This window comes from Neolamprologus multifasciatus, chromosome 1 (genome assembly GCF_963576455.1).
Source record: "Neolamprologus multifasciatus chromosome 1, fNeoMul1.2, whole genome shotgun sequence".
Classification (NCBI taxonomy): Eukaryota; Metazoa; Chordata; class Actinopteri; order Cichliformes; family Cichlidae; genus Neolamprologus; species Neolamprologus multifasciatus.
The window spans coordinates 37,111,554-37,139,341 of record NC_140439.1 but is presented as its reverse complement, the minus strand read 5'-3'; the positions used below and the strand labels follow the sequence as shown (position 1 = coordinate 37,139,341).

At 41.7% G+C, this 27,788-nt stretch overlaps 1 protein-coding gene and 1 long non-coding RNA gene across 3 annotated transcripts in view; one reads left to right on the top strand and one right to left on the bottom strand.

The window, feature by feature from the left end:
- Positions 1-27,788, bottom strand: part of LOC146526206 (uncharacterized) — a 372,953-nt gene that overhangs the window by 213,647 nt on the left and 131,518 nt on the right. The window lies entirely within an intron of this gene.
- On the top strand, positions 2,409-20,192 carry zdhhc1 (zDHHC palmitoyltransferase 1). Of its 2 annotated transcripts, none has more exons than XM_085130637.1 (11): positions 2,409-2,542; positions 3,465-3,816; positions 4,414-4,589; positions 9,090-9,191; positions 9,676-9,800; positions 11,109-11,264; positions 12,354-12,469; positions 12,580-12,668; positions 14,879-14,996; positions 15,178-15,256; positions 18,260-20,192. In XM_085130637.1, the coding sequence occupies exons 2-11, from the start codon at positions 3,598-3,600 to the stop codon at positions 18,763-18,765; spliced, it is 1,686 nt and encodes a 561-aa protein (XP_084986763.1). In that variant the 5' UTR covers positions 2,409-2,542; positions 3,465-3,597; the 3' UTR covers positions 18,766-20,192. The 2 variants fall into 2 exon arrangements, with proteins under 2 accessions (XP_084986763.1, XP_084986689.1); XM_085130563.1 differs by having other exon boundaries at positions 18,257-20,192.

The window sequence follows — 27,788 nt, the reverse complement described above, 5'->3', positions numbered from 1 at the left end:
CTTTTGACCTTTCAGGATGTTGGTTGAGGAACTTATTAATTTGTTAACAAAAAAAGGATCTAGGGTGGCCCAGTAGATTATGATATGAGATTTTCTGGGGGGGCAAAATTTCCCAGTCTTCCCTGCGTATCCTTGTCTTTCCCTCCTCATTGTTTCAGTTTATACATCCTCAGTTCTCTTCTCACCTCCTCTCCTCATGTTTTCATCACTCCCACCAGAGAAACAAGTGGAGGAGGCATATAGAGGACTCCAGGAGAGAGGAGTTGAGGCAACCCCCACATTTAACAAAATGATACATCCTTGCTTTGGACATGCCAACAAAACAACTACAGCCAGCCTATTTCATATCTAATGTCAGGATCAGCTGCACGCATGCTGCATAAAGAACACCCTTCTCCTTTGGAACTTGGAGACATTTTGCAGAGTTCTCTGGAAAGAAAGTCAAATGAGAAAATTGGATGGAAAAAGCCACATTCCAGATGTGCCCACTCACGTTGGCTACTGTAAACAATATGCTATGCAATATGCCAGCAAATGAAATATTACCAGAGTCCACAAGAGCCAGGAAAAAACAGTGTAGGAGGCCGAAGGTACGTAAGGCAGCTTTAATCGGATTAACTGTACTTGTTCATGTGCATTGTTCCAGTATAGTATCTGGGTTAGGTCATGTCTACAGGATGCCAGATATCACGGGGGTTACTTCATTCATAAAGTTACATGAACCAGTAAGAATTTCATTTTGTGAAAAAACAACAGGTCAGATAGATAGATAGATAGATAGATAGATAGATAGATAGATAGATAGACAGACTTCATATAACCATAAAAGTCTTTACTTCTTCCTACTCCCTTTTGAGGATTACATTTGAATTACTCATATAGAGATAATACATATATTGGGTAATTTTTAAATGTCCATTTATGTCAGTTGTACTGTATTCTTTTGAATATTCACAGCAAACTTGTATATGTGCATGTCACAAGCTGTTCAACAAACTTCACGCTTTTTTCTTTCTGCTCAAAGAGTGAAGAATGCAAAAGAAAAGGACAGAATTTGCGTAAAACAGCTACATTCCAGATGTGTCTGTTCAAGTCGACTATTGTAAATGCGCTACGCTCCATGCCAACAAGTGAAATATTACCAGAGTCCACAAGAGCCATGAAAAAACTGTGTAGGAGGTAGAAGCTATGCAAGGCAGCTTCAATTGGATTAGCTGTACTTTTTTTTGTACTTTTGTATGTAGTGAATCCGTGTTGTAATCTTTTTTAAATTAATTGCTTTGATCTTAAAGTAACAATTTAGTGTTGCATCAAAAATATAAATGTGAATGTATGAGATTAAAGACCTTACATCTTACTTTTTATATGCTGTATATGCTGTATTTGCACATAAAAATACAGCATTAAAATATATAAACACTTTTTAGCTTGCAATACTTCTCAGCATTTATCTGATCAGCTTATAATGAGAAACTTTACTTTTCAAAAAGCGACCAAAAAACTGAGACTGATTTAGTTTATACTAAAAAAAACAGCACCCTTTTACCAACCACTGACAAAACTGAGGTTACAACAAATGGTTTTTGAGACGAATGAAAAAATAAACAAAACTAAGTGAAACATCAAATATAACATGGGTGGTAAAATGACAAAAATAAAGTATTAATAATTGATAATCATATTAAAAATCTAAAACTTTAACGAGATAACAGTGGATAATAATAATAATAATAATAATAATGCTAATAATAACGAAAATTGTAAACGCCTGAAGAGAATGGTTCTAGTTCACATATACAAATATCAACATAAATAATAAATACATAGCGGCGTTCTGTTGGTCGTGGATGTGCCGCCCTCTGCTGGATGCACGTCACTAACACAACTATCAGTTCCTGGAGCTCGGTTTTTACATTCATATAGTAGGCGGGGTCAGCTCCAGTTACCAATAGGTGTGGACCTACGGCGTTACCAGGGAAACGGTTTACGAGGCTGGAAGACGCTAAGAGACGGTGGAAGGCAGCAGCAGATAGGCTAACGGGTATCATGCTAGCACGCTAATGGGATCCCCAGCGATCTTAAATTTTTAAAGCAGTCGTTCACCTTAAATATTAAACGTTACGCTCGGCGGTTGATTTGCGATTACCCTCCCCCCTCCGTCTGCCGGAGTGAGGAGTGAGAGCAAGCATGGCAGCAGCGGTGTCCCGCTAGTCGCGTCTCGTTAGCAGCTTAGCACGCTATCTGACGAGCTAATCAGAATTGTATACCAATCACAGTTTCTCCCTGAGCACCGGTCTCGGCGAGGCCGCTCGACAGTGGATGAGCTCGTGTCCTGGGATAAAACGAGGACTGCGGCTGCCGACCGGGATGGATGTGAGTTAACAGCTGGAGTACTGGGACGGTGTGGCCCAGAACTGTGGATCTCTGTGGTTTCCCCCAAGAGCAGCCCCCTTCCCCTGGGACAAGGGGGACGGCAAAGCTTCACGCCGCTGCTCAGGCCCGGGCTCCGGGATGAGATGAGGCTCGGGTACCGGTTAACCAGGTGGGCTGCCCTCTCGTACAGCAGGAGGTCCGGTGGTGAGGTGAAGCCAAAAAAAAATGTCGATAAATTATGTGATGCTGTTGTGAGGACTCATTAATACTTCATTAATTATTTTTTTTTGCATCATTCACTCGTTTACTTAATGAATGAACTGCTCCTCAGCTGCAGTATGTAGAAGGCAGTGTTGTCTGGTTCCAGCTGCTCAGCAGGAACATTTGAAAAAAAAAAGAAAAGTCATCCATGTAGAATCAAACACATAAACAAATTTCCCCTGATTACACTTTGATAAATTCAGGTATAAGCCAGTAAAATAACAGTCTGTGAAACCATCATTACTCAGATGATGGATTAGTTTACCAGAGACAGGAAAAACAGGAGCTGGAAAATTTAGAGCTGAGGTGATTATGGATTATGAAAATTAACTGCATCTTTTCTGATATTCAATTAAAGACCTCTGCTGTTTAATAATCTGTTTACTATCTCAGCCTGCTTGGACAAATCCAAGCTGTCTGCAGACTTTTGTCAAAGACAAACTGATAAAGAAATTAACCAGTAGATGAACTGATCATGACAATAATCAGAAAATGGACCCTGGATAAAAAAAAAAACAAAAAAACTCATGACTCAAATAACAAATGTGACTTATTTGATGATATGATTAATTTAGGGAAAGGGTATAATTGTTTTATTAAGACTTCAGAGACTCCACCTCACCCCAGATGTTCAGATTACAGAAAGGTGGAAGCTGAGGGTTTGTGGAAAACTGATTGTTGCTAATTGGGCCGATGGTCTCAGATCACTGCTGTTTGCAGCTGTGTGTTGTACAGTGGGACACACTGTTGTGATGCTGCAGAGCTGTTGTTGGTCTGTGTGTTGTTGTTTGAATCAGAGCCTCTGTTCTCTCTCTCTGTTTCCTTTGCAGCTCAAACTCATTGATCATGAAGCGGCTCTTTATGCAGCCTCAGCCTGCGGTTACTCTCTCGCTCATGTGATGGAGACCACGCTCTGTGCCTGACAACAAACGGCAGCTCTTTGATGCTGGATGCGCGTTCGGGATGGACGTGTGCTGTAGGAACCCGAACCGGACGGCGCCGGTCGGTGAGGACGGCCCACGGCGAGCTGACGTGCTGCTCTGCTCTCGGACCAACGGTTGGAGCTGGCCTCCGCACCCCTTTCAGCTGCTCGCCTGGCTGCTCTACATCTACTTTGCCGTCACCGGGTTCGGCATATTCGTCCCCCTGCTGCCTGCACACTGGATCCCTGCGGGCTACATCGTATCCTTCCACTGCGTGGACAGACCACCACCGCACCACTGGTAGCGAGGTGTACAGATAAACACATGTGAACTTTCTACACCAGTAGCATTTTTTTCTATGGAAAAAAAATGTGAGGTTTTCCTCAAAATATAGTGTTAGTTTAGTCAAAGAATGGAGCGAATTGTCTTTCAAAAGCTGATGACGCTTTTCCTCAAATTATTACAGCTTTTTTCTAAATATTTCGTGTTTTTGTCTTCTAAAAATTCCAGTTTTTTATTATTTTAACTGGATCGTAATTCAGGTGAGTTCTCAAATTTGTGTCCCAGATACTTTGGTTGTACAGTCGACAATCTATAATTTATTCATTCTGTCTGCTGGTTTATTTAGCACAGCCAGTGTAAAGTCTGGCAGTGTTAGGGAGCTGTTTTTGGTAGTGTCTGATGCCTATGAAAATATGAAAAAGGACCACTATTCAAAATGTAATTTCCACATTGTCTGATAGCATTGAGTTATTGTTACTGAGGGGACAGACGGTGATTTCAGGTCTTTTCTTTAGGTGAGGCGTTACAGTGTTGCTCCGGCATGTCTGTGTTTGATTCCTGATCTCTGCGTCAGTGTACGGGCATCATGTTTGTGTGTCACCTGTTTGTCCACGTCATGGCCGTGTCCATCGATCCAGCCGACTACAATGTCCGAGCGAAGAGCGTCCGAGGCCCGGTCCCCGTGTTCGACCGCTCCAAACACGCGCACGTCATCGAGAACTGCCACTGCTACCTGTGCCAGGTCGAAGTGTGAGTAACAAACAGAGGCTTTTCAACGCATGTATGCCGCATCACGTTATCGTTCCCGAAACTGCCGGATACCTTCATCCCAATGATAAAAACTCTCAAGTGCTCTCTAAGCTTGTATTTTAACATTTAGCTGTTTTATGGTCATTGTTGAGTTTTGTTGATGAGTCAGCAGCAGCGGTGATACATTTGAAAGCTCACAGCCTCTTCAGATGGGATGCTGTCGGGTTAGTTCGATGCACTAATCTCAGGGTGAGTCTCAGCGTGCTGTGGAATATTTTTTTAAAAATAGGGATGTGTACAGATCATCTTTAAATTATGTAATTACACTTGCTGTTGAGCAATTTACCTTTTAGAGCAATACACATTATTTTCTTCTTGTTTATTGAAATGTAAAACAAGTGATTTTCACTTTTTATATAAAATGTGTTGTTTGTATGATTCTAATGTATTAATTATAGTGATTATAATGTTTCTGAAGTGGACACTAGGGATTGGTAAGGATATAGCTTCCAAATCCTATCATGATTTTTTTAAGGGAATTTGCGAAAATTATATTCATGATATAAATTCTATTTATGAGGATACAGACAAAAAAAATTAAGTGATCTGTAATCGCTTGCAGGCAGTTGCATTTTTTTATGCTGGCAAAATGAAAAATATTTTTCAGTGAGTTACTGTGACCACCCGATGCAATGGGTGAATCTATTGCTACAAGGTGCAGCAGCAGCATTATAGTGCAGTCGTTTTAAAAGAGATGGTCGCTGAGCCATTTGTTTACTTTTGGGTCACACGTCACCAGCTGTTGGCTGGTTCAGTTTGAAGGTATATCTGTGGTGAAACATATTTGCCACAGTTGTCCATCTCCAGCAGGAGCAGTTTTCTTGCTTATTTTTCCACTACTAGTAGTACTGTGCTTTGTTGGAGGTTGAGGTAAGCAGTGAATTGTAAGTGGATGCTGACACGTGGCTCTCGCTCTCAGAGATCCCTGGGCTCATCTCGTTGTGCACTAGGAAAAATAAACACGTGGTCTTGCTATGATCTAACTTCAAAATTGAAACCGATGTTATTAGGGCTGATTCAGTATGGCACAGCCCTATTGGACCCAGACAGCTGCAGACAGATACTCCTTTGTCTTGTAACTCTTCCAAGAGATGCAGACATAGTTGTTGCATTTTAGCCTAAAAGGCCTTTATACCCCTTCGTGTGCAGCAATATGGCCCAGGCAGCTATTTCAGTTGATGCCTTGGTGTTGGCTGATACCTTTAGATGAAATCAGGTTTTGTCTAAGGTCTGCAAAAAAACAAAACAAACAAAAGGAGCCCCACTGTTTTATATTTTTTCTCATTAACCCTGAATGATCTGGTTAATCAAAACTACCACACTGTGGATCGCTGCCAGCAGATGGTGCTAACACTGGCTGAAACTCCCATTGGCTGTTAATAGCTGAGGTTTTGTAGCCCAAATTGTCCTTTTGCTTCCTATCAAGCTAACATTGCAAATAGGTCACGGCGGTATGTTTACTTGAGCTGCTGCTGGAGTTTTTATTGGCATGTCCCTGCTGGGTATCTCTCACAGGAGGACAGTCTCTGCAGGTTGCACAAACGCACACATGCAGACACAAACTGCTTGTCAGCTGTTAGCAGCTTTGGTGTTGTTGGTAGCAACATGAACATGAACCGAAGCTTGCTTCATCATAGGAGCTGCTCGTCACATGGTCTGGATTTGCACTGTCCAATCAGACTCCGGTGTTTTTAAGTATTTTTTTAAGCATGTTTGTTTATCAGGGGTCTCTCTGCGTGCACAGAAAAGATTTTGTTCCATAACTGAAGTGAAGGTGTCGTGGATTTATTTAATTTACAGCCACATACTTTGCATTTATTTATTAATGCCACAAAGTGTTACTGATCTGAAGTCGAGGTCATAAAGCTTCAGCTGAAAGAACTGAAAACGTGTCATGTTAAATTTAATTTTAAACCCATGATGGTTCCTTCCCTCCAGTCCACCGCTCCTTGTAACCTTTTTAAAGCATGCTCTGCAGTCGTGAACCTTTTGAGATGTTACCTAACATATTGCAAGTGTCCATCTCAGTTAGATCAGAGCTCATATGGTCTTTAACCTGCCAGGCTGCTTGCATAAAGTCAGTGTGATGTTCAGGACATTTTACGTTGTGCACTAGGGGTGGGTTTCAATAATCGATTTTCCGATGAAAATCAATTTTAGCTTAAATAAAGCGATATCGATTCATTAAAATCCTGAATCTATTTTTAAAAATGTAGGTTAAACCTCACAAAACTATTTCAGCAACCACCAAACAGCTAAAACAGTAAATGAGAGCAGGTAAACAGATTCTGCAAAAAGAAACACAAAGCGTGGACCTGATGCATCAGAATCAGTGAGCTGTGGGCTTTCTCACCAGACGGCACGTACACATTGTCGGGGCTGAAAACTGTCACCTCACACATTCTGATGCGTCAGGTCCGCGCGTTGTGTTTACTTTTTTTTTTGCGCTAGATTCTGATGCTGCAGGTTTCATCTCTCTCCAACCAAAACTGACTGAACCAGCAGCAAAAGAAGATCCAAACTAAGCTTCACATTTCGCTTCAGATAAGCATCGTCATGAATTCTGTCTGACTTTTGCTGTTTTGCTTCCACCACAATAAATCCACACTTCCTGCACAGCTTTCTCTCTCTCTCAGTGTACTTTAAGAACAGTTTCCCACTGTTTTTTTTAAAAAGACCCCTGAAATAAAAACTCATTCCTGCTGTTCAATTCCGAAGAAATGTAAACTGTTCAAAATGATGCCAAATTGCAAAATGCTCAGCTGTGTCTCTAATTAAACCTCTGTAACTTTGCTCTGCTTCACTTCAGCAGCATCAGGTAATGTTCATATGTTGATTCATGGTTTTGTTCCATTTTTGTTCTACTGCAGAATATTTTTAAGGCTATCTGCTATAAAAAGCCAGGCCAGGAAAATCTCCTTCATGTTTTTTGTTTTATCGTCAGTTACTTTGACACAAAGACATCTGCTGTGATGCTCACACCCCTGATGAAGTCTCACAAGTGTCAGTACTGATAAATAATCCGAATTATAATATTTCTGACTGTCTGAGGCAAAACTTCGAATTCGAATCGAATTGAATCTAAATCGTGGATCAAATCGAACCTTGTCAATCGGTGACGATATCCGGCCCTATTGTGCACACTTAAATCAAACAATATTTCTGTTACTTAGAATTTGAATCTACACAAAGACCCTTTCAGAGTCTTTGTGTAGATTCACTGTAAAAACATTAGATTTTTTTCAGACTGTTGATGTAAAGAAACAGTTCAGGCAGTCTGGTGACCCTCCAGACTCTGTGTGTTTGGATGTAAGAAATGTCGAGAGGAATTAGCCGTTTCAAGTATGCTCACACAAATGAGGTGCACATGTTTCGGTTTAGCGTGAGCTGATTGTCATCTTTGATACGAATCAGAACTGACCTTCAGAGAAACAACAGTTTGGGACTTGCTCCCAGTTGTCTGTACATCTGCACTGCAGACAGGAGCTCTTCACCACTGAATTCTGCTGATTTTAAGTCTCCATTTAAATATTTTACTGGCTTCATTAATTGCAGTGTTGCATAGTCCTCAGCAGCTGAATGCAGCTCAGTTCCTGAGTAAATAATAGAGCTGCTCATTGAAGCCAGGAGGCGATGAGCTGAGCTGAACTGCAGTGACAACCTCTGAGGAAAAAAATATATGGGTCAGTGGGCTGGTCTCAGGAGGCCTCGGAGAACTGGGTCACAGGGGCTCTTACAGACCGTAAACCCCCTCTCAGACCTGGATCTGATCTGACATTGTTTTGCGCAGCACTCCCATTTCTGAATAAACATTGGGATCGGATATGAATACCCACAATCCTCTGGATCTGCTGCAGAGAAGGAGCTAAAAAATTGACTCAGAATCTGGTTTATTATGCTTGTTGTGCTGCTCCATGAGTAGCTTTGCATGACTCCCAGTTAAAAATGATGTTATTTATCTTTGCAGTTCATCCACTGTCTGAAACGAGCTTTTTTTTCGAGCTCTTTTCAGTTTTCTATTTTTCTTCTGATTGGTTGCCCCTCAGAAGTTTGTGCAGCTGGTGGGCGGGGCTTCTCTGCTGTCACACAAGTAGAAAAAAAGAGACTTTTATCTCATGTGCACTGACCTCATTATTCCTCAGTTTTATTTACATATACGGCCTATTTACAACGCCAGGATGTGAACTCTGGGATTGGCTGTTTAAATCACAGTTATGTACCATTTTGTGTATTAAGAACCTGAATTGTGTTGGAAGTACATTAAACATCCACACACATTAAAACGAACTTGACTGGTACTGTTTTACCAAAGCAGGAAAGTCATCAAACGTGAATGTGTTTTAGTTAGATTTGTATCACAATGCGTGCATTCTGTATAGTAGTGCTCGTACTAGGCTGCACTTAGTTGTAAACACAGATATATGTATGTGGTTGTTTCAGGGGACCGAAATCGAAACATTGTAGCGCCTGTAACAAGTGTGTGGCGAACTTCGACCATCACTGCCGGTGGCTCAACAACTGTGTGGGCAGCAGGAACTATAAGTGAGTACTGGTTTATTTTTCTGTGGAGACAAACAATGAAGGATGCTGTCACCTGACACTGGTTCACTCCCATCAAGACAGCTGTCTCTGACAGGGAAGTGCAAAGCACCGAATCTCCTTTAACAAAAGGAAAGTCACGACAGCAACACAGACTAACTAACAGAACGAGGCAGCTGCCATATGATGGGAGCGATGAATCAGAGGAGGATGCGTCGTCTCTGATGTGACTCAGCGAGGAGTCGTGTCTGTCATTGTTTTTATAATTCTGTGCTTCTGCCTGTAATGATAAAAGCGTCATTAACTGAAAACCGAGTCAGAAGCATTTCCAAAAGCTTCTTCTAAAATACTGGAGCAACATAGACATGGGTGCAAAGATAGCAAATGTTATGTATTTTAAATATTTTAATCGATATTTTTGAAATATATATTTTGTACATTCGTGCCCATTAGGCGTGTGTGCTGAGCAGTGCTGTGTGTCCTGCAGGTTGTTCCTCCACAGTGTGATCTCAGCTCTTTTGGGAGTTTGTCTCATTCTTGTTGTCGCCTCCTACGTCTTCATCGAGTTCTTTCTGGACCCCACTAAACTCCGCACCGACAAACACTTTCTGGGTAAGATTTGACCTCTGACCTTGTAAAAAAGCTGCGAGTCTATAGTGTTTATTAAAATGTTTTAAAAGAAATCTCAGTTAGGGTGTTCAGAAATCAAGAAGTGGAAGCTGAGGATCACAATGGGATTGAAGGGTGATTAAAGTGACTGAATGCAGCATGGTTGTTTGTGTCAGGTGGGCTGGTCTGAGTAGTTTGTTTCCTACACAAACCATCTGTGGGTTTACAGGGATGGGCTGAGAGAAAGTATTCAGTGAGCAGCAGCTCTCAAGGGGAAAATACCAGAGGTGAGAGGAGAATGGCCCGGCTGCTTTAAGCGGATAGGAGGGTCACAGTAACGCAGAAAATCACTTGTAACAACCAAGGTATGCAAAAGAACATGTCTGAATGCACAACATGTCAAACTTTCAAGTAGATGGGCTACAGCAGCACAATGCCACTGTTCAAGAAAGAACAGGAAACTGAGGCTCCTGCAGGCTGAACAGAATTAGACCAGAGAAGATTGGAAAACCTTTGCCTGGTCTGATGAGTCTCAGATGGTAGCGTCAGAATTTGGAGTGAAAAGCACGGCTTCATCCTGCCTCATATCAACGTTTTGGGAAGTTGGTGGTATTATGGTGTGGGGGATATTCTCTTGGCACACTTTGGGCCCCTTAGTACCAGCTCAGGATCAGTTAAACCCACAGCCCACCTGAGTGTTGTTGCTGACCATTCCTTTGTCAAGAAGCACAGGTGAGTGATAAAAGACTCGTGTGATAAAATGCACTACAGTGTGACACTCTGAATTTAGCAGCTTCACAGTGAACGGAGTAACCTGCAAACTGAACTGAACTGTGTGCGGTCGTAGCTGCAGGATGAGAAAGCATGCCCCCTCCTCTCAGTGTTATCTGCAGGCGGAGAGTCCACATCCGCAGCGGAGGGAGGAAGATCAGGAGAGTGAGATGACTGATGTCTTTGTCCTTCAGTCTCGTGTTTTCATGTGAGGAAGATTATTTAGTTTGTCGACAGCTTGTAGTTGTTTCAGTGAGTTTTGCTGTTCAAAAGCTCACTGTCGTCTCTCTATAAATGACTTTTTATTATGTTTCATTGTGAACCTGAAATTTTGTTAAACTAAAAAAGGAGGAATATTAGAAAGATCATTCTGACGCCCCCAGCCAGCTCACAGATACAACAACAACAACTTTTAAAGCTAAAAAAACCTCAAAGTTATACCTGATGTGCTTGGATTTTCCTGATATATTGGGGTTTGGTTATTCAGACATTAAATGAAGAAATGCTGTTTTCACAGTTGGCTCTTCTTGTGTCCCGCAGTGAGGAACGAGACAGGTGTGTGGTTTGTCTTCCTGCCCGTCGCGCCTCTCCGGTCAGCTGCACCGGTGATTCCCGCCCTGGCTGCCGTCACGATCGCTCTGGGTCTTCTGTCCTGCGTGTTGCTCTGCCACTTGCTTTGTTTCCACATCTACCTGAGTAAGAAATAACACACCTGCCTGTCTGTCCACGTGTTAAATCTTTGACAAGAGGAAGCTTTTCTTTATTTTCTGCCCAGCAGTTAATGTTGTGATGTCTGATGTTCATAATAAATATTTTCAAAATTCTAAACGTATGTAAAAATGATCCCAGTGAAGCTCAGCTGCAGACATATTCTACAACATACCGCTTTTAGTACATCACAGATTTAAGTTTCTGTGGTGATCTGCTGCAGGTACAGCATGCTTATGAAATGCAGGCAGTGCAGTTCACAGGCAACACGTTACGTTAGTCTGTAGAATGGCTTCTGTATTTATGACAGTGGCGCAAAAAAAGGTCCCTTCGAAACAGCATTTTCTTTCAAAGTAACTAATAGGTTTTCCTGTTTCAGAATCCATTTGTTGTCTTTAGGTTTTATAAAGAGATAACAATCCACAAAACTGAGTTTGCATCAGTTTTACTAGTTTTACTACTATTTTTATTTTGTAAACAATCAGATATTTACGTGAGCATTTTCTAAAGGTTTTGAGGGGTAGCACTGGGGGGCCGTCAGCATTTTTCTTTTCTTCAGATTGGACCTGATGTGCTGCTCAGTGGGAATTGAGCATAAAATCCACAGTCTGCCTTCTTTGTAAAGATTTATTGCAGAGTTCATTTATTTAAATGCAATATGAGGCTTCAGCGGTCTGAGTCAGACACATCACTCGTCTGCAGCTCCATAAAACCAGGAGAGAAAATTCAGTTAAAAAAATATTCTCTTTGATAACTTCACTCACATTCAGGTGATGCTGGCAGTATATCGTACGTTTATTTGTTTATTTAGCAGCATGAAGGAGAAGGAGCTATAAAGAGTTTTTCCTTCCTCGTGCTGTCTACGCTCTCACGGAGGTTATTAAATCTTTGTTTCTGACCTCATGGTAATGCTGCAAGACCCCGTCAGTGTTTCAGAACAAATCCTGTGGGTGTGTGTTTTTAACTGATCCTCTGGGGACATTTAGTCCACTTCCTCTTTCTCTTCACAAAGACAGACCTTTAAAGGTTGGGGTTCAAGGGTCTGGGGAAATGTATGTTTACTTATGTGTGTTTCAGTGTGGAACAGGCTCAGTACGTACGAGTACATAGTGAGGCAGCGCCACCGTGTGGACAACAGAGACTTGAGGAAACCGGGATCTGTGAAAGAGACGGCAGCTCCTTCAGTCCTCAAGGTGACTGACTGGCAGGCGAATAAGCTCTGTTAATAAAGGGAGAAAGAGTCTGGTTTGGCTGGGGTTGAGTTCAGGCTCTGAGTCTTTGTCCTCTGCTGTCCCCTCATCAGGATGTGAACTACTCAGGGACTCTGGGTTACACCAACCCTCAGCTGGACGTGCAGGAGCCTACTGCTGTGGCCGTGCGAGGAGAGGCAGAGTAAGTCTCTCAGCTCCTCCTGCTCTGGTTCGGATGGCCGGGTCCTACTTAAAGCCGGCGCGTGTGATTGGCTGAGACGAACTGACCGGGTCCCGACACGTCTCAGTAAACAGCTGGCAACAGTTATTTCACCACACGAGAAGGCCGGACCTCGTCGCCATGGACACGGTTTTCTTTGCAGAAAACAAAGTGCAACATGAAATTCTTTGGCTTCAACTTTCAGGAAGCAAACAAAGTGTGGATTGTGTGTGTGTGTGTGTGTGTGTGTGTGAGCTAAAGGGAGGAGGCTTTTTGTGTGTGTGTGTGTGTGTGTGACAGAAAGGCTTGATAAATAATCCCACTCACTTTAACACTTGCTCTGAATCCTGTCTATCTGAGACGTAGGAAACCTTATTATATTGGAGCAGGAACAGTCAGAGAACAACGTGAGGGCACAAAATAAAACACTGACAAACAGGGAAACTAGTTTTGATACTTAATCGCACGTAGAATCTGTCGTTGTCCAGTTAAATTGTTCTAGTTCCAGTGTGTCGGGTCGTTACAGAAGCACAGCGTTAGTATGATCTGTGAGCGACCGTCAGGTAGATTATTTACCTGCACTGACAGGGTTCATTGGTCGACAGTGAGACGCTGGAGTGCCGACCCTGAGTCACATGCCTGTAATGACCTTTTTCTTTTTTCTGAGCATGTGTCTTCTTTACCTGAGGTTTCTCCCAGTGAAGGAGACGAGTGTGCTACTTTTTATTGACATTATCTTTATTATCTTTTACACCAACATGGTGCCAATGCAGATCTAGCTCCGTGTTATTGGTTCCAACTTTGTGCTCCACAGCTTTGTTGTACCAAGCTGGTGTCAGCTTTTTAACATCAGCACCAGGCATTTATTTATTTATTTGGTGGAAATTAGGGCTGCCACAAACGATTATTTTGATAGTCGACTAGTCACCGATTATTTTTGCGATTAGTCGACTAATCAGATAATGCATCCATTGGACCTAAAACGTACAGCTTATTGCACCAGCAGCATCTGCTCTTATATAACTATCATTAGCTTACAGCTTTAAGTGTTTAAGGTATGTGCTAACTAAAAATAAAGACATGATGATAGTTTGTTAAATTTTAATGAAATTTGCAGATTGTTTCGGTGAAGTTTAATAAACTCCTTGCTATCTAAAATATAACAGGACACCGGAGTATATTCTCCAGCATCTCACACTTCTGATAATCAGCTGTCTGCTTGACGTTTATTCAGCTGTGTAAAAACTATAACTTTAATCTCAGCCAAACCGATTTACTCAGGAACAAATAAAATACTAAAAAAAAAGCCAAACAATAACATTTTTTAAGTTATCTAAGTGACTTATATATCATGTTTAACCTGAGTAGCGAAAGACGGCGGTGGGTTTGAAAACGATTTGCCGATTTGCTCTAGTTAGCCTAGCCCCCGGCTAGCTATCGAGCTAGTGGGTAACAAACGTCTCCGAAAACGTTGGAGCGCTTTTGAAAATATGTGGTGTCTTGATCAACTGAGCAGATATTTGAGGTTTACACAGCTACATTCTCGCCTGAAAATATGTTAAACGTTTATTTTGTGACCCAGAAAGAATAATAAGAGTAATATTAAAACTAACTAGCTGCCGCCATTGAATTCTAGGACACAGCTTCTTCTTCTTCTTCGGGGTTTAACGGCAGCTGGCATCCTTGTACATGCAGTGCTGCCATCTTCTGTTTCAGTCCGTTATTACACTCTTAAATCCTACTACTTCAACGGTTTTTGTGATCTTACAAAGCTTCAAACAACGTCGACTATTAAATCAGTCGTCGACGATTTTGATAGTCGACGTAATCGTGACTAGTCGACTAATCGTGGCAGTCCTAGTGGAAATCTGAGGAACTGGCTCTAGATCGGGCACCAGCACTGTGCTGGTGGAGAAGGAGATCTCTGAATTAAGGGGTGATCTCTAGTGTTCACAGAACTTTGTGTATGTGTTTCTATTCTATAGTCATTAAAGGTAAAGTGAAATATTCAAGCCCTTTTGCTGTTGATGATTATGGCTTATAGCTCATCAAATCCAGTGTCTCAAATTATTAGAATATTTCCTCCGATTTGCACAGTATCCAGGTAATTTTTTTTTTTTTTAGATGCACTAGTACAGTCTGTAGTACGCAATCAGATAATCATGCATTGTGTGTGTGTTTGCGTGTACCAGGTTCCTGGCTAATGGTAGAGTGAGGACTATGTCCAGTCCTGTCATGGAGGAAGAAGCTCCGCCCACTGTCTCTTCAGAGATGAAAGCCATAGCGGCACACACACATCGACACACACAGGTAAAAGCCCACAAACCACACACCCGATAACAGGTTCAGTGTGATGTTGCACAGACTGTGGAGGTCTGATGGATCAGCAGAAACTTTGGATAAATTTGTGTATATTTGAAGCGAATATGAGCAAACAGCAGTGAGGGAGACCGCACTTAAAAACCCGCTTTGTGTTTTTATTCTTCTGCAGAAGAAAAAGAAGAAGAAGGTACGTAAAGTCCCAGCAGAGGTGACCAGAGAGCGCTGCCCAGCCACAGCCCCGCCTCCCGGTATGGCCTCACCTGTCTGTGCATATGAAGGCACTTTTGAACACACCGTGTTCTCTAACCTGAACCTAAAGGCTGTCAAAGCTCCGCTGCTCTGTAGCAAGTGTCTGCTCTGCTTTCCACTTAAATGACCTCCTCTTTGAAATTTACTGGTGTTAACCTTGCGGTCCTGTGGTGCGTTCACACACAGAAGTGAAAGTCTGACAGCAGAAGCTGCGATGTTAGAAAACGGGGCTGACACAAATGTCATGAAACAAAGCCTTGGGCAAATAAGGGAGCTTCATTTGACCTTACAGCAGAGGACAGTTTCAGTCAGTTCAGTTAGCATAGCACACGATTAATCAGCAAAAATAAATATTTTCCTAATGTTGTTTTTGGAAACTAAAATAAGAGAAAATCAGAAATCTGACATTAACCCTTTAAAGCCAGTCAGAGCAGCACGCTCTGTTTTGCGTAACTATTTTAAAATCCCGGTAGCACAGCAACCACGTGAGCTAGCGCAATAATTTTTTTTGCATATGAAACCGGAGGAGTTGTACTTACATCTTATGCCATCAGCTTGTCCTCGGTCACAGTTTCCTTCCACATATAGCTTTGCAAAAACTGCATAAAAAGCATTTGCAGCAACAAAAACATAATATTCCAGAAACACGCTTTGCCGATCCGATCAGCTGTTCATAACACTTCCTACATTGGAATAGACGTCAGCACGAACTTTCGCATGTCGCCACTACCTGCCCAAAACTGGAAGTGACGTCATTTTCGCGGAAATGTAGTTTTTTACCATCAGGGCCTCATGAGCCTATACTGGTGTTTTTAAAAGTTCTCTTTGACTTTCTGACTTCCTGTGTCGTTTCTGGGATGCTTAGGACTCATATTGCACTGCTGGAAATAGTTTATTTTGATGCATATGCTGCTTTTTTGCAAATTTGCATTATAATATTTATTTTCGTTTTTCCTGCAGTATATAAAAATTGGTGTATTTCAAAAATAAAACTATGAAGACACTTAAAATAAATTTCCTGTGGTGGGAAACTATTTTGTGCAACTTTTTTGTATTTACAGTTTTGAGGGATAAGCCTCTTAAATTTCTCTAACTAGAAATATATGTTAAAAAAAACAAAAACGATTTTCAATTTTTTTTTGTAGTTTATTGCACTTTTTTGCAATGTATGTAATCACTATGCACTTAATGCTGACATATTATTAAAATCTGGGCTATAATGGTTGTATTGATGTATATCAACTTGAAATGCTCCCAAAAATGTCTCCACAGCATGTAAACATATAATATAAGCTCTGGCGGACTTGGTTCTATGGTAGGTCTTAAAGGGTTAAAGAACAAATCCATTCACAGAATTTGTTTGGAGAGGTCAAACTTATTGGCACCAGCTGATTAAACACAGAAACAAAGTGAAAACAAGTGAAGGCGTAAAAAAAAGAATAGAAAAGAAAGTTACTGAAAAGCTGTTGGGATGAAAGAGCTAAACTGATCGAAAGACAGAGTTTGCACCATTTTGAGTTTGGTCGTATCCAAGCTGCTTAATTTAATTAGATTTTCCTCTGAAACTGTTCAAAAACAGGAACATTTAAAGCTTCTGTCCGTCTGCCCGTCCCGTGTTCACACAGCAGATCCTGTCACCTTAAGTCAGGGTGGAAGAGCAGCTCGACAACTTAAAAAAGCACAACAAACTTTTAGATTTGAGGTGGGAGCACCGATTGACCTACACCTGAACCCTTCCACCTGTTTTTTTCTCCCTTACTTCCACGTGTGCAGCTGTGCACACTGATGTTTCAGCTGCACGTGTGACCTGCCTCGGGTCACCGAGTGCAGACAGTCTTCAGGTGGCTCCCGTCTAAACTTTGAACTCCTTTAACAAAACACGTACCTGTTCTCAGGATCCCAGCTGTCATTTATTAATTTTAGAGTCACACCAACAAAGGTTTTACTCTTCTCATAGATGTTCACAAGCATCTTGTTCAGACCTGTAGTGATGTTGGAGCAAGTCCAAACACGTGGTGTCGATTTGTGGTGCTGCTGTTTTGGTTATTTCACTTCTCACATTTGCTGGAAAAACCTGGAAAAATGGTCTCTGTGAGATTGTTGGGGGGGAAGGGCTAATGTACCCCCACTGAGGTAGCTCTCCACCCTCTCTCCATGTGGAAACACAACAAACACAACAGCTGCTGGTGATAGAGAGAGACAAACTCGGATACACACTCGGAAGTTCATTTCCCAGATGAATAGATGGCCATAAACAGATGCTATCTGCTGGACAGCTAAAATGTTGCTCGCTGTATTAAATCCGAATAACAGACAGAAGTACCCTATGTTTGTTTTCTCTCCTTATTTTGGATGATGAATCATTGTAGCTGCTTCCCAAACATGCATTCATTCCAAGAGCAGCAAGACTCCTAATGACTCGTAATGAGTGATCCTTTTAATTGAATGTATTAAAGAGAATGGTTGGGTGGGATGAATGGGCACATATGCTAAAAATATAGCTCGATTGGCAAGCTATTGGTGGCAATTCTGACCATCGTTAATAGCCGAGATCTTCTTCCATTCACACAGCCTTAACTCTCCAATCAGGAAAACATTCAGGTGTTTTCCTTCAGGTTAGGATCAGAGTCTCGTGGCATTCAGTCAGGACATGAAATGACTCTGAGCTGTTTGATTTGAGCGACTGATATCAGGTAGCGTGGGAATGTGTGTTTTTCTGTTCCTGGATCACAGAGCTGCTCCTGCACAGAAGCCTTTACAAATATATATGCTAGAGTCTATGTGCAGAAGAGCTCCGGCGTCTGTCAGTTTGAAGGGCAAACCAGTGGAAAGTGGATCCTCAGATGAACACATTCCAAGTTTGTCAGTGCAGGACCTGATCGATGTCTGACAGAAAGCCTGAAATATGTCCTTAAATGTTCTAAAAAAAGATGAAATTAATAATTTTCTCTTTCTTTCCTAAGAAAGTAAATTGTTTCTGACTGTCTCTTTCTCTCTAGCAGAGCCCAGCAATGTGTCCACTGTGTCTTTGGGTCAGCGGCTTCCTTTCCCAGCATTCCCCCTGAGGGCCACGCTGCCCCCTCTGGCCCCCACATCAGGCCCCGTCCAGGCTGCCGCCCCTCCCGCCGAGTACCACTCAGATTCTGCTGAGTCTCTGGAGGAGATCCCGGTGGCGTTGGCCAAACTGGGCTCTTCGGCCTCTGCTGCTACAGCAGACGCGTCTTCACACAGGCCTGTCCCGGCATTCCCTCTGCCCTCACCACAGCCCAGGACTAAAAGGAAGGGCGCCTCCTCCCGCGCTAAGAACGCGGCGGAGCTGAGGTTCGAGATGGCCACCACGCACCCTCCCTCAGTGTTCGTTAGCCGGGCCAGCGGAGAGGCCGCTGAGCCCCTAGAGGAAGTCCTCAGCCTGGGCAGGAGGAAGACTGGACTGAGGCCCAGACCCGGGTCCAGACCAGCGTCCCGGGCATCGCTGGGCTCAGGCGCTCCCTCTTGGATGGAGCAGTAACAAAGCAGACTGCTACTCTTTATCTTTTTACAATCACTTACTGGCACAACTATTTTACTTTTATTCTGAAGGGTTTATATTGCTCTATTTATTGATTTGCTTTAATTTTGAAAGCCAAAGCTGACTTCCTGTTTAGGTCTCGGTAAATGAAGTGTTTGTGGATGTTTGTGTGTCTGTTCCTGTGGAGACTTTATGGACACCTCCCTATTGTTTTTTTACTGTTTCCTGTCAATCGGTCCTCTGCTACTTAACCTGGTCTCCATGGTAACTCTGGGCCACAGAGACACCAGGTGCTTAAGAGTTTAAATTTGAACCCCAAAAAGGCCAATAATGAGTCAATGAAGTCATCAGTAACTAATCCGATAAGTACCACTAAGCTAGAAAATGAAGCTCAAAGCTTCAGCAATCACATCTTATCTTATTTATCTTATGTTAAATCTGTCATTTGGATTTTCTGACACGCATCATTTTTCAGCCAATCACAAATGCTTTAAGCGTCTGCCGGTTGTGTAGCTTCCACCCGCTGCTACACTGCAAACCGCGACACCAGGTTGAATCTTATTAAAGGAGCACTTCAGCATTTAGTTCGTTCCAGATATCGAACATCTGAATCGGTGATCTTTAGTTTTCTTAACTGGAAGCTAGCAGGCTGTTGCTGCGTAGGTAGTGTGCAGCGTGGGGGCGGGATCAGAGAAAATGTCACCACGTAGCTCTTTCAGCCGTCACGTCTGAATGAAGCAGCATAAAGACATGAAAGCTTAGAACGGCTCTTTCTTAACAGGAATCACGTTTTTCAGTAAATGCTGAACCGCTCCTTTAAACGTTTCGTTTTTTCAGACTCCTCCTGAAGTCTGTGCAGCTGGACATGCTGAGGATGCTTCACCTGTCAGCTGATTTAACAATAAAGAACGGAAGCTGGTGCATTTGTTACACGTTTATATCCAGATGCTGGTCCGGAGATTTAATTCTTCTTCTTTTGCTGCACTTTCAGCTGTGCCTGCTTGTTCATTCCCGAAGAGTCATGACAGCAACTGGGTTTTCACACCAGAGCCACAGTAATTAGTTGATTAAGAAGCCTAAAATCAATCAATGAATTCATAAAAATCTTCTGTAGCCTTATCAACACACACGACTACGATAAAGCATTAAGCTGCAAATTTTTGTTTTGTATATGTAAATGACTAATCCATCCACATAAAAAGAAGAAATTAAATGCAAATGAAGATTTAAGCTTGTATCCTGCTAATAAAGCACTCAGAGTATAGAAACATGTATATAAAAGATGGGCACACACCATGACATCACTGTTCTGTGAACCTTTTTCTCACTGTTTTAAGCTTTGATTTGAGCATTTTTGTGATTGCTGTCTTTTTTATTTGGAGTCACACGTGACCAAAATTGTTAAATAAATTTGAAATAACATGTAATTTCAAACTTACTGCTGTGTTTCCATCCTTTCTGTTAGCTACTAATCCAGTTCAGGGTTGTGGGCATGCTGGAGCCTGTGCCAGCAGCTATGGGGTAAGAAGCAGGGGTAGAGTCTGGATTGGTCTTATCAAAGGTGTTTTATTAGAAATAAGTTAATGTTTATTTGCAATAAAAGGTCACAAGAAATGACTAAAGAAACAGCCCAGGGAAGTAGTGCAGAGGAAGACGGAGAAAGCGATGGTGTGAAAACATCAAGAAGTGAACATGGAAAACTTTTCCAGATAGTGGATTGGTATCCTGCTCGTGTGCTCAGTGCTTCTATAACTCCACGGGGAATTAAGGGATCAAGACGTGACAGGATGGGAATTTAAATGACCTCGTGTAGCCCAGTTGCAGATCCTTCACAACCTTCCAGGCAATTTGGAAATCATTAATTTAGGTAAAAGAAATGCTGCTTTTCTTTCTCATACAGTTTGTGGATTAAATATTTTCTGGGTTTGGACTGTTGGCTGTACAAAAAAGCCCATTTATAATGAATCAGAGCTCTGGGGAGCTGTGCTGAACATTTGTGCCGTTTTCTGATGTTTAATAGTCCGAATGATTCATTGTTAGGAAAGTAATTGTAAGTTGCACCGTTTTTTTTTTTTTCAGTCTAATGGTCCCATTATGAGTCCCGAGGGTCGGCCTTCATGCTGCAGCTGTTTGTGTTTCCAAAATCAGAGCTGCTCAGCAAGTGGCAAAAGAGCTGAAGGTCACAGGAACACACACACACACACACAGCGGTTACACACACCACAGGGATGATTTAGACGTTAACTTAATGAATCATATTTATTACCACGTATCTGCCAAAGCTTTTATTTTGACAGGCTGATAATGTGCGTGCGTGTGTGTTGTTGCATGTCATCATCCCTTCACGATGTGAGGAGGAGTTGCCTGGGCAACCGGTCAAGACAACATCATAACAATGTCAATCAAAGAGGAGTGGCAATGAGAAGTATGTGACACACACACACACACACACACATTCATTGCTGGGTGTTCCTGTGGTGACACCCGAGAGCGGTCACTGAACACACACACACTGATGTCTGTGAGTCTCTGTCAGCAGCCGCATTAACGCGCTGCCGCCACAAACGTCAAATATTGTCATGTTTTTGCAGTCAGCTGTCCTCCAGTTATTCCTCCACCTTAGGAGCTGCAACACTACCAGAAAAAACACCATAAGCAGCTTTTTTTTACAGTACGCGTGGAAATCAAAGAATGACACGACTCGTGAAAAGCAAAAACCTTATCTGATTTTAGTTTGCCTGATCTCCCTCTAAGGTCGTCTTCTCACACATCTCTGGACAGCTTCCAGCATCTGTAGTATTTTTAGATGCTTCCCTGGAAGTCCTGAGTGAAAGTGGTCAGCAGAGGTCTTCCATGGAGTGATCAAAAAATAGCAGATGTGCTGAAACTGGTCCAGAGATGGAGCTTAAAAATGGAGATCAGGACATTCGAGTCAAAGTTAGAGACCTTTGATTGTAGCTTGTATGCTTAAGTAAATAGATAAATAAACAGATGTGATTATAGGTGTATAATTGCGTATGTTTGTTATATACATATGAGTGTGTACAAGTAAGGCGAATATTGATATTATTCATTAGAAAGGAAGGATAAGATCTATCTATCTATCTATCTATACTCTGTTTTTTCATTTGAATATGTGAAGAATTCAATATTCGATGCCCTCTGACTGAAAAAAATCCATAATATTCCATTCATGAAGGAAGTCTGGTGACTTTTTATATTTTTATATATTAATGCTGCCATGACTAAACATGCAGACAAACGAAGAGTGAATAATAACACTCCAGCATGGAGGATGCCGGAGTGCGGCTATGGCTATTTCCTGGAAGCTTTGTTCTGGCCAAAGTCTGACGTCCTCTCCAGTCATGTGGCTGTGTCCTCGCAGGTTGTCCTGGAGACCCCGATCAACATGATGTAACCGAACACCAACAGCTGCTTCCTGCCGACACACCCGCTGCCATGAGCTCACTTCCTGCCGCTCAAAGACACACACTCACAGTCTCTGACCTATTGTTCTTTGCGGACTCAAAAAGTAAACAGCGTGTTTATCCTCCTTAACAGGATGAAGAAGACAGCTGAGCTCACTCAGCCCATCAAAGTGGAAAACCAAAATTATTCTGACAGTGAACTGAAAACAAAATGAAGATTTAAATGATGAAATCATTTAAATTTTCATCAGTGTCCTCAGTATCTGTCAAACAAACACATGATTGTTAAATAAACTCTTGTGGAACAAGAATCAGGCGGTAAATTAATGAGGCAGCTGATAATCTCGTCTGTTCTTCTGGAGCTGATTGATCTGCTTTCAATACGAATCATCTTCAGATCAGTCAATGAGGTTATCAGATGTTATAAGAGGCAGCAGCAAAGCAGACAAGACATACTGAGAACCCGCAGCTCATATTTCTAAAGGGAGAAACTGATGGAACAGCTTCAGCTTTAGGCTTTGTGTTATTTCTGTTATATCAACCGTTCTGCTTCCATCAACAGAAAGTGAGCGGAGTCCATTAGCTTCTCTCTGAGCAACCAATGCTAAAAGCATGTGAGCCGAACAGAGAGCAGCTCAGTGTTGAGTGCAGCAGTGCACCTGTTACACTCTGACGCTGTGAGAGACAAACTGTGAAGCTGTGTGTGAAAAAACAGGGCAGCAGCATCTGTCCTGTGTGAGGAAACGTTCTCATTTCCACGCTGATGAAAACCACAATGATTTCATTTTATCGTGCTTTTATTAAAGCTGGATCGTGGTTTGGATATTTATCCGTAAAGAACAGAAACTCACTTAATCACGCTGTTAAATGGTCCAGCAGGCCGCTCGGTGAGCCACAGCAGAGCCCCGTGCACCAGTTACTGTGACTGGCTGCTTTGATTTAACCCTTTGTCAGTTTAACCGTCCTTCTTCTGGACGTCATTCAGATAAACAAACAGCAGTTTTCTTCTCCTACGTACTGTGTGCATACCAAAGTTAACATAGTTAGGCATTTTCTAATTAGGTTTTATTTTTATTTAACTTTGAATTTTAATTCAGTTTTGTCTCAGTTACTTGGCTTGTTTCACTTTAGTTTTTATTGCTTGAGAATGCTTTGCTTTTATTTTTATTAGTTTTAGTGTTAGTTTTAGTCTTTTATTGTATGGAGACATGTGGCATGGGCAGTATTTAGGAAAATCAGCACAGTGTGACATTAAAAACACGGAACGTTTTGAAGCAGTTGACTCTCACTCTTGTAGTCATCCAAAGTCTCATTAAACATTAGGGCTGCTACAAACTGTTATTTTGATAGTCGACTAGTCACCGATTATTTTTGCGATTAGTCGACTAGTCAGATCATCATCCATTGGACGTAAAAGGTACAGCTTATTGCACCAGCGGCATCTGCTCTTATATAACTATCATTAGCTTACAGCTTTAAGTGTTTAAGGTATGTGCTAACTAAAATTAAAGATGATAGTTTATTAAATTTTAATTAAATTTGCAGATTGTTTCGGTGAAGTTTAATAAACTCCTTGCTATCTAAAATATAACAGGACACCAGAGTATATTCTCGAGCATCTCACACTTCTGATAATCAGCTGTCTGCTTGACGTTTATTCAGCTGTGTAAAAACTATAACTTTAATCTCAGCCAAACCGATTTACTCAGGAACAAATAAAATACTAAAAAAAAGCCAAACAATAACATTTTTAAGTTATCTAAGTGACTTATGTATATTTAACCTGAGTAGCGAAAGACAGCGGTGGGTTTGAAAACGATTTGCTGGGCGTCCGGTGTTCTCACGGCTCGAGTGAGCCTAGCCCCCGGCTAGCTATCGAGCTAGTGGGTAACAGACGTCTCCGAAAACGTCGGAGCGCTTTTGAAAATATGTGGTGTCTTGATAAACTGAGCAGATATTTGAGGTTTACACAGCTACATTCTCGCCTGAAAATATGTTAAACGTTTATTTTGTGACCCAGAAAGAATAATAAGAGTAATATTAAAACTAACTAGCAGCCGCCATTGTTGGAAACTGAGCTGGGCTGCGCTATGAATTCTGGGACGGAGCTGCTTCTTCTTCTTCTTCTTTGGGGTTTAACGGCAGCTGGCATCCTTGTACATGCAGTGCTGCCATCTTCTGTTTCAGTCCGTTATTACACTCTTAAATCCTACTACTTATTCCTGCGTCTTTTGTGATCTTACAAAGCTTCAAACGACGCGTCGACTATTAAATCAGTCGTCGACGATTTTGATAGTCGACTAATCGTGGCAGCCCTATTAAACATGTCCATCAAAGCTTTATCATCTAAGTTATGACAACTAATTTTAGAAGATTAGTAAGTACTAAAACTAAGGACATTTCCTCTATATTTTTATTTTATTTGAGTTAGTTCCTAAAATATTTCAGTTAGTTTGAAACGTTCCTAAAAATGTCTAGTTTTAATTTTCATTTTCATTTTAATTAGCTAAAATGTTTCGTTCACATGTAGTTTTAGCTTTGGATGGATGAGTTGCTAACTGCCGCAGACCAAATTTACCTGTGGGTACACATAAAACTCACCTGAACCTGAGCCAGCATAGACTGGACATAAAAGATGGAAGTGCTTTATTAACTATGTACTTTATTGCGACAAGCAGCTCGTAACAAAGTGCTTAAAATACAATTTAAAATTCTTTCCCAAGTTTTCTGTTATGTATGGAAATTGGACTGGTTCATCCACTGAGTTAGGAGCATTTTTGTAATTGGGAATGATCTGCAGATCACACTCGAGTAGCTTAATAACCTCCAAAATGAGGTCAGGTCCAAGGGCTGGACTGAAAATGAACAAAAAAGCAGCCAATTTCCAAAGAAAAACTGAAAGACCTTCAAAAAGCCTGGAGAACTATTGCTCAAGACCACTTTAATAATTACAATTAAGTCTCCTTGGAAACAAAATATTAAAAAATAAAGAGTGACTCACTAATTTTGCACATGACCGTACATGCATCTTTTATATACAGTCTGTGAATGACAGCCTCAGAAACGTCGTTTCTGTGGTATTCACAGAGATTTACAGCGTTTAGGACGGTAACCTCCTGAAACTGTTGTGGTTGTTGGTTGTTTCGTATCATTCACTCTCGTTTATTTGATCTGATGGCAACAAAGGGGACGGCGCTGCATTTTTCTTTCTGTCATCCTGGCCCTTCATGCAGCACTTCCTTTCTGAGACAAGCTGTTTGAGCTTCTGCCTCACTCAGCTTCCCTTTAGAGGTTGCCACAGCAGATCACCTGCTTCTATGTCCTGCTATCCCAGGATCCTCCTCTGTCACACCAACCCTCTGCATGTCCTCCTTCACTACAACCATGAACCGTCTCTGTGATCTTCTTCTTTGTCTTCCTGCCTTCCATGCCTTCACTCTCTTCTGATTGTTCCACTTCAGGAAGCCTGATGGGGGGTTTCCTGAAGCTGGTGGTGCCTCGAGCAGAGCACCATGTGACTAAAACTAAATAGCTAAGAATTCAGGGTGCCTTCGTTTCAGCTTCTTTTAAAATGCTGCCTGCCAAATCGCTGTCAGCCACTGTTGTTTTCAGCGATCGGTCTTGAGATGTCTAACTTGGAAATTCCCAGTTCAATTTGGTTTCCACTGAACAAGAAAGATGCTGAGATTAAAGTTCTCCCGATGAAAGCGTCTCAGCTGTTCTTTGTCTTTGTCGGCCTGCTGCACCGATCAACCTGCAGTTTCATTTTGTTCTGTTATTAAGGTGACGACTGTGTGCAGCGTTATATAAGGAGAGAAATGTTTATGCGAATATGGTGCTGAGAAGAGAGACGCATTTCAACCGTTTCAAGCAGAATAAAGAGCTTCGTGTTTTCGGTATAAATGTCAAAAATGCAAATTTGCACATTTCCTTTTCCCCTGCTGAAAAGAGAAAAATATAAACCATAAAAACGTCTGGTGTCTGAGAGGTTCCTTTCTTTAAAATCAAACAAATACGATTAAAGCGCATTTTTCTGTTTTTAACAAGTTGAGCGGGACATGAAATGCACTGGAGTACCTGCAGATGTTTGCAGCAGCGTGTAGGCCTGCTGATCCCGTCTTACTGGATTCTACCTGACAAACATCAAAACACTGTTGCCTTGACAACGGAAACACAAACAATGATTTAATCTGTCATTGCATGTCCAGCAGGAAGTTTCAGTAAAGTTCAGTTTCCTGCCACAAGAAGAACTGTTTGTGCTGCATCTACATTTCTAAAAACGTTCTGCAGGTTTTTTCTCTGCAGACGGAGAAGGGCAAATAAAACATCACGTTTATACCGCACCGTGACCTTTTGACCTCTGCATTAACTTCAGCTTCTGGTTTAGTTTGAGTCATATCCTTGTATTTTTTGTTTTTGAAAGTTCTCATTGACAAGGTCAGCTTTACGTTTTGGTCTTATCTTCTGTACAAAAGCAATAATCAGTGAATTGAGTCTGAATAACATAAACAAAACAGTTAAAACCTGATGTGTCAGTCTGGCCTATCAGGAGATCCAAGTTACTATTATTTTTTCAATAAAATAAATAAATAAATAATTCAATAAAATGCACCGTTATGTTATTTCACAGTGAAGTAAAATAATGTTTCATACTGTCCTGTTTCAAACACAATATATGTGATGGTTTTGTGCCTTCAAAGAGCTGCTGCAGTTTCAAATGTTCGTGTAAAAAAACATGGAAAAGTCACTTATTTTCTCAAGAGATGTCACTCAGCTCATATTCTGTTTGATAAATATGCAAATTTTTTCAAAATCTGCTTTATTTTATCTGGTAATGCAAAAGTTTTCCTGGTCCGGACGTGCCTGAGATCAAATCAGGGTTCACGGTGCAATAAAATGAGTTAAAATAGTTTCACCCTTCTGCTTCTGCAGCTTCTGCACTGAGTCTGAGTCTGCACATGTAGCACCAGCTGATCCCAGCGCAGCCAAATCGGTCCGTGTTTGTGTTTCGCTCATTTATCAGTGTGTGAATGAGTTTGCAGTTGTGCGTACGCAGAAGATGTCAGCCGAGAGCGTGTGCAGACATTCTTGCACACTCAGCTGTAAAAATGTGATCGTATGCAGACCAGACTGCCTCCTGGGCCTGAGACTTCTCAATGGATGCAGGCCTCGGTGCATTCTGGGAGTGTTTACACCTGTAGTCAAGTCCACTTGTGATCAGACCTAATGCCATGAGTTTATGACGTTTCACCAAGCTATGATTTTATCACACCGTCTGCCTGTGGCTTTTTAAGACTCTGCACTCAGTGAAAAGCGAAGTACAGCTTCAGTATAAAGTATACTGCTTCACGTATATTTTTTATGATTTTATCAGTCTCATAGTTGTGGAGCAGGTTGTGGAGTTTACTGCATTGGCTCAGATCATTGAGGTTTGTGGACATTTGTTTTTGCTCAGCTCTTTGAAGGTCCCACCGCAGCGTTTCAGTCAGACTGAGGTCTGGACTTTGACTGGATCACTGCAGCAGCTTGATTCTTTTCTTTTTCAGCTACTCTGTAGGAGATTTGCTGCTGTGCTTTGGATTAATCACCTGCTGC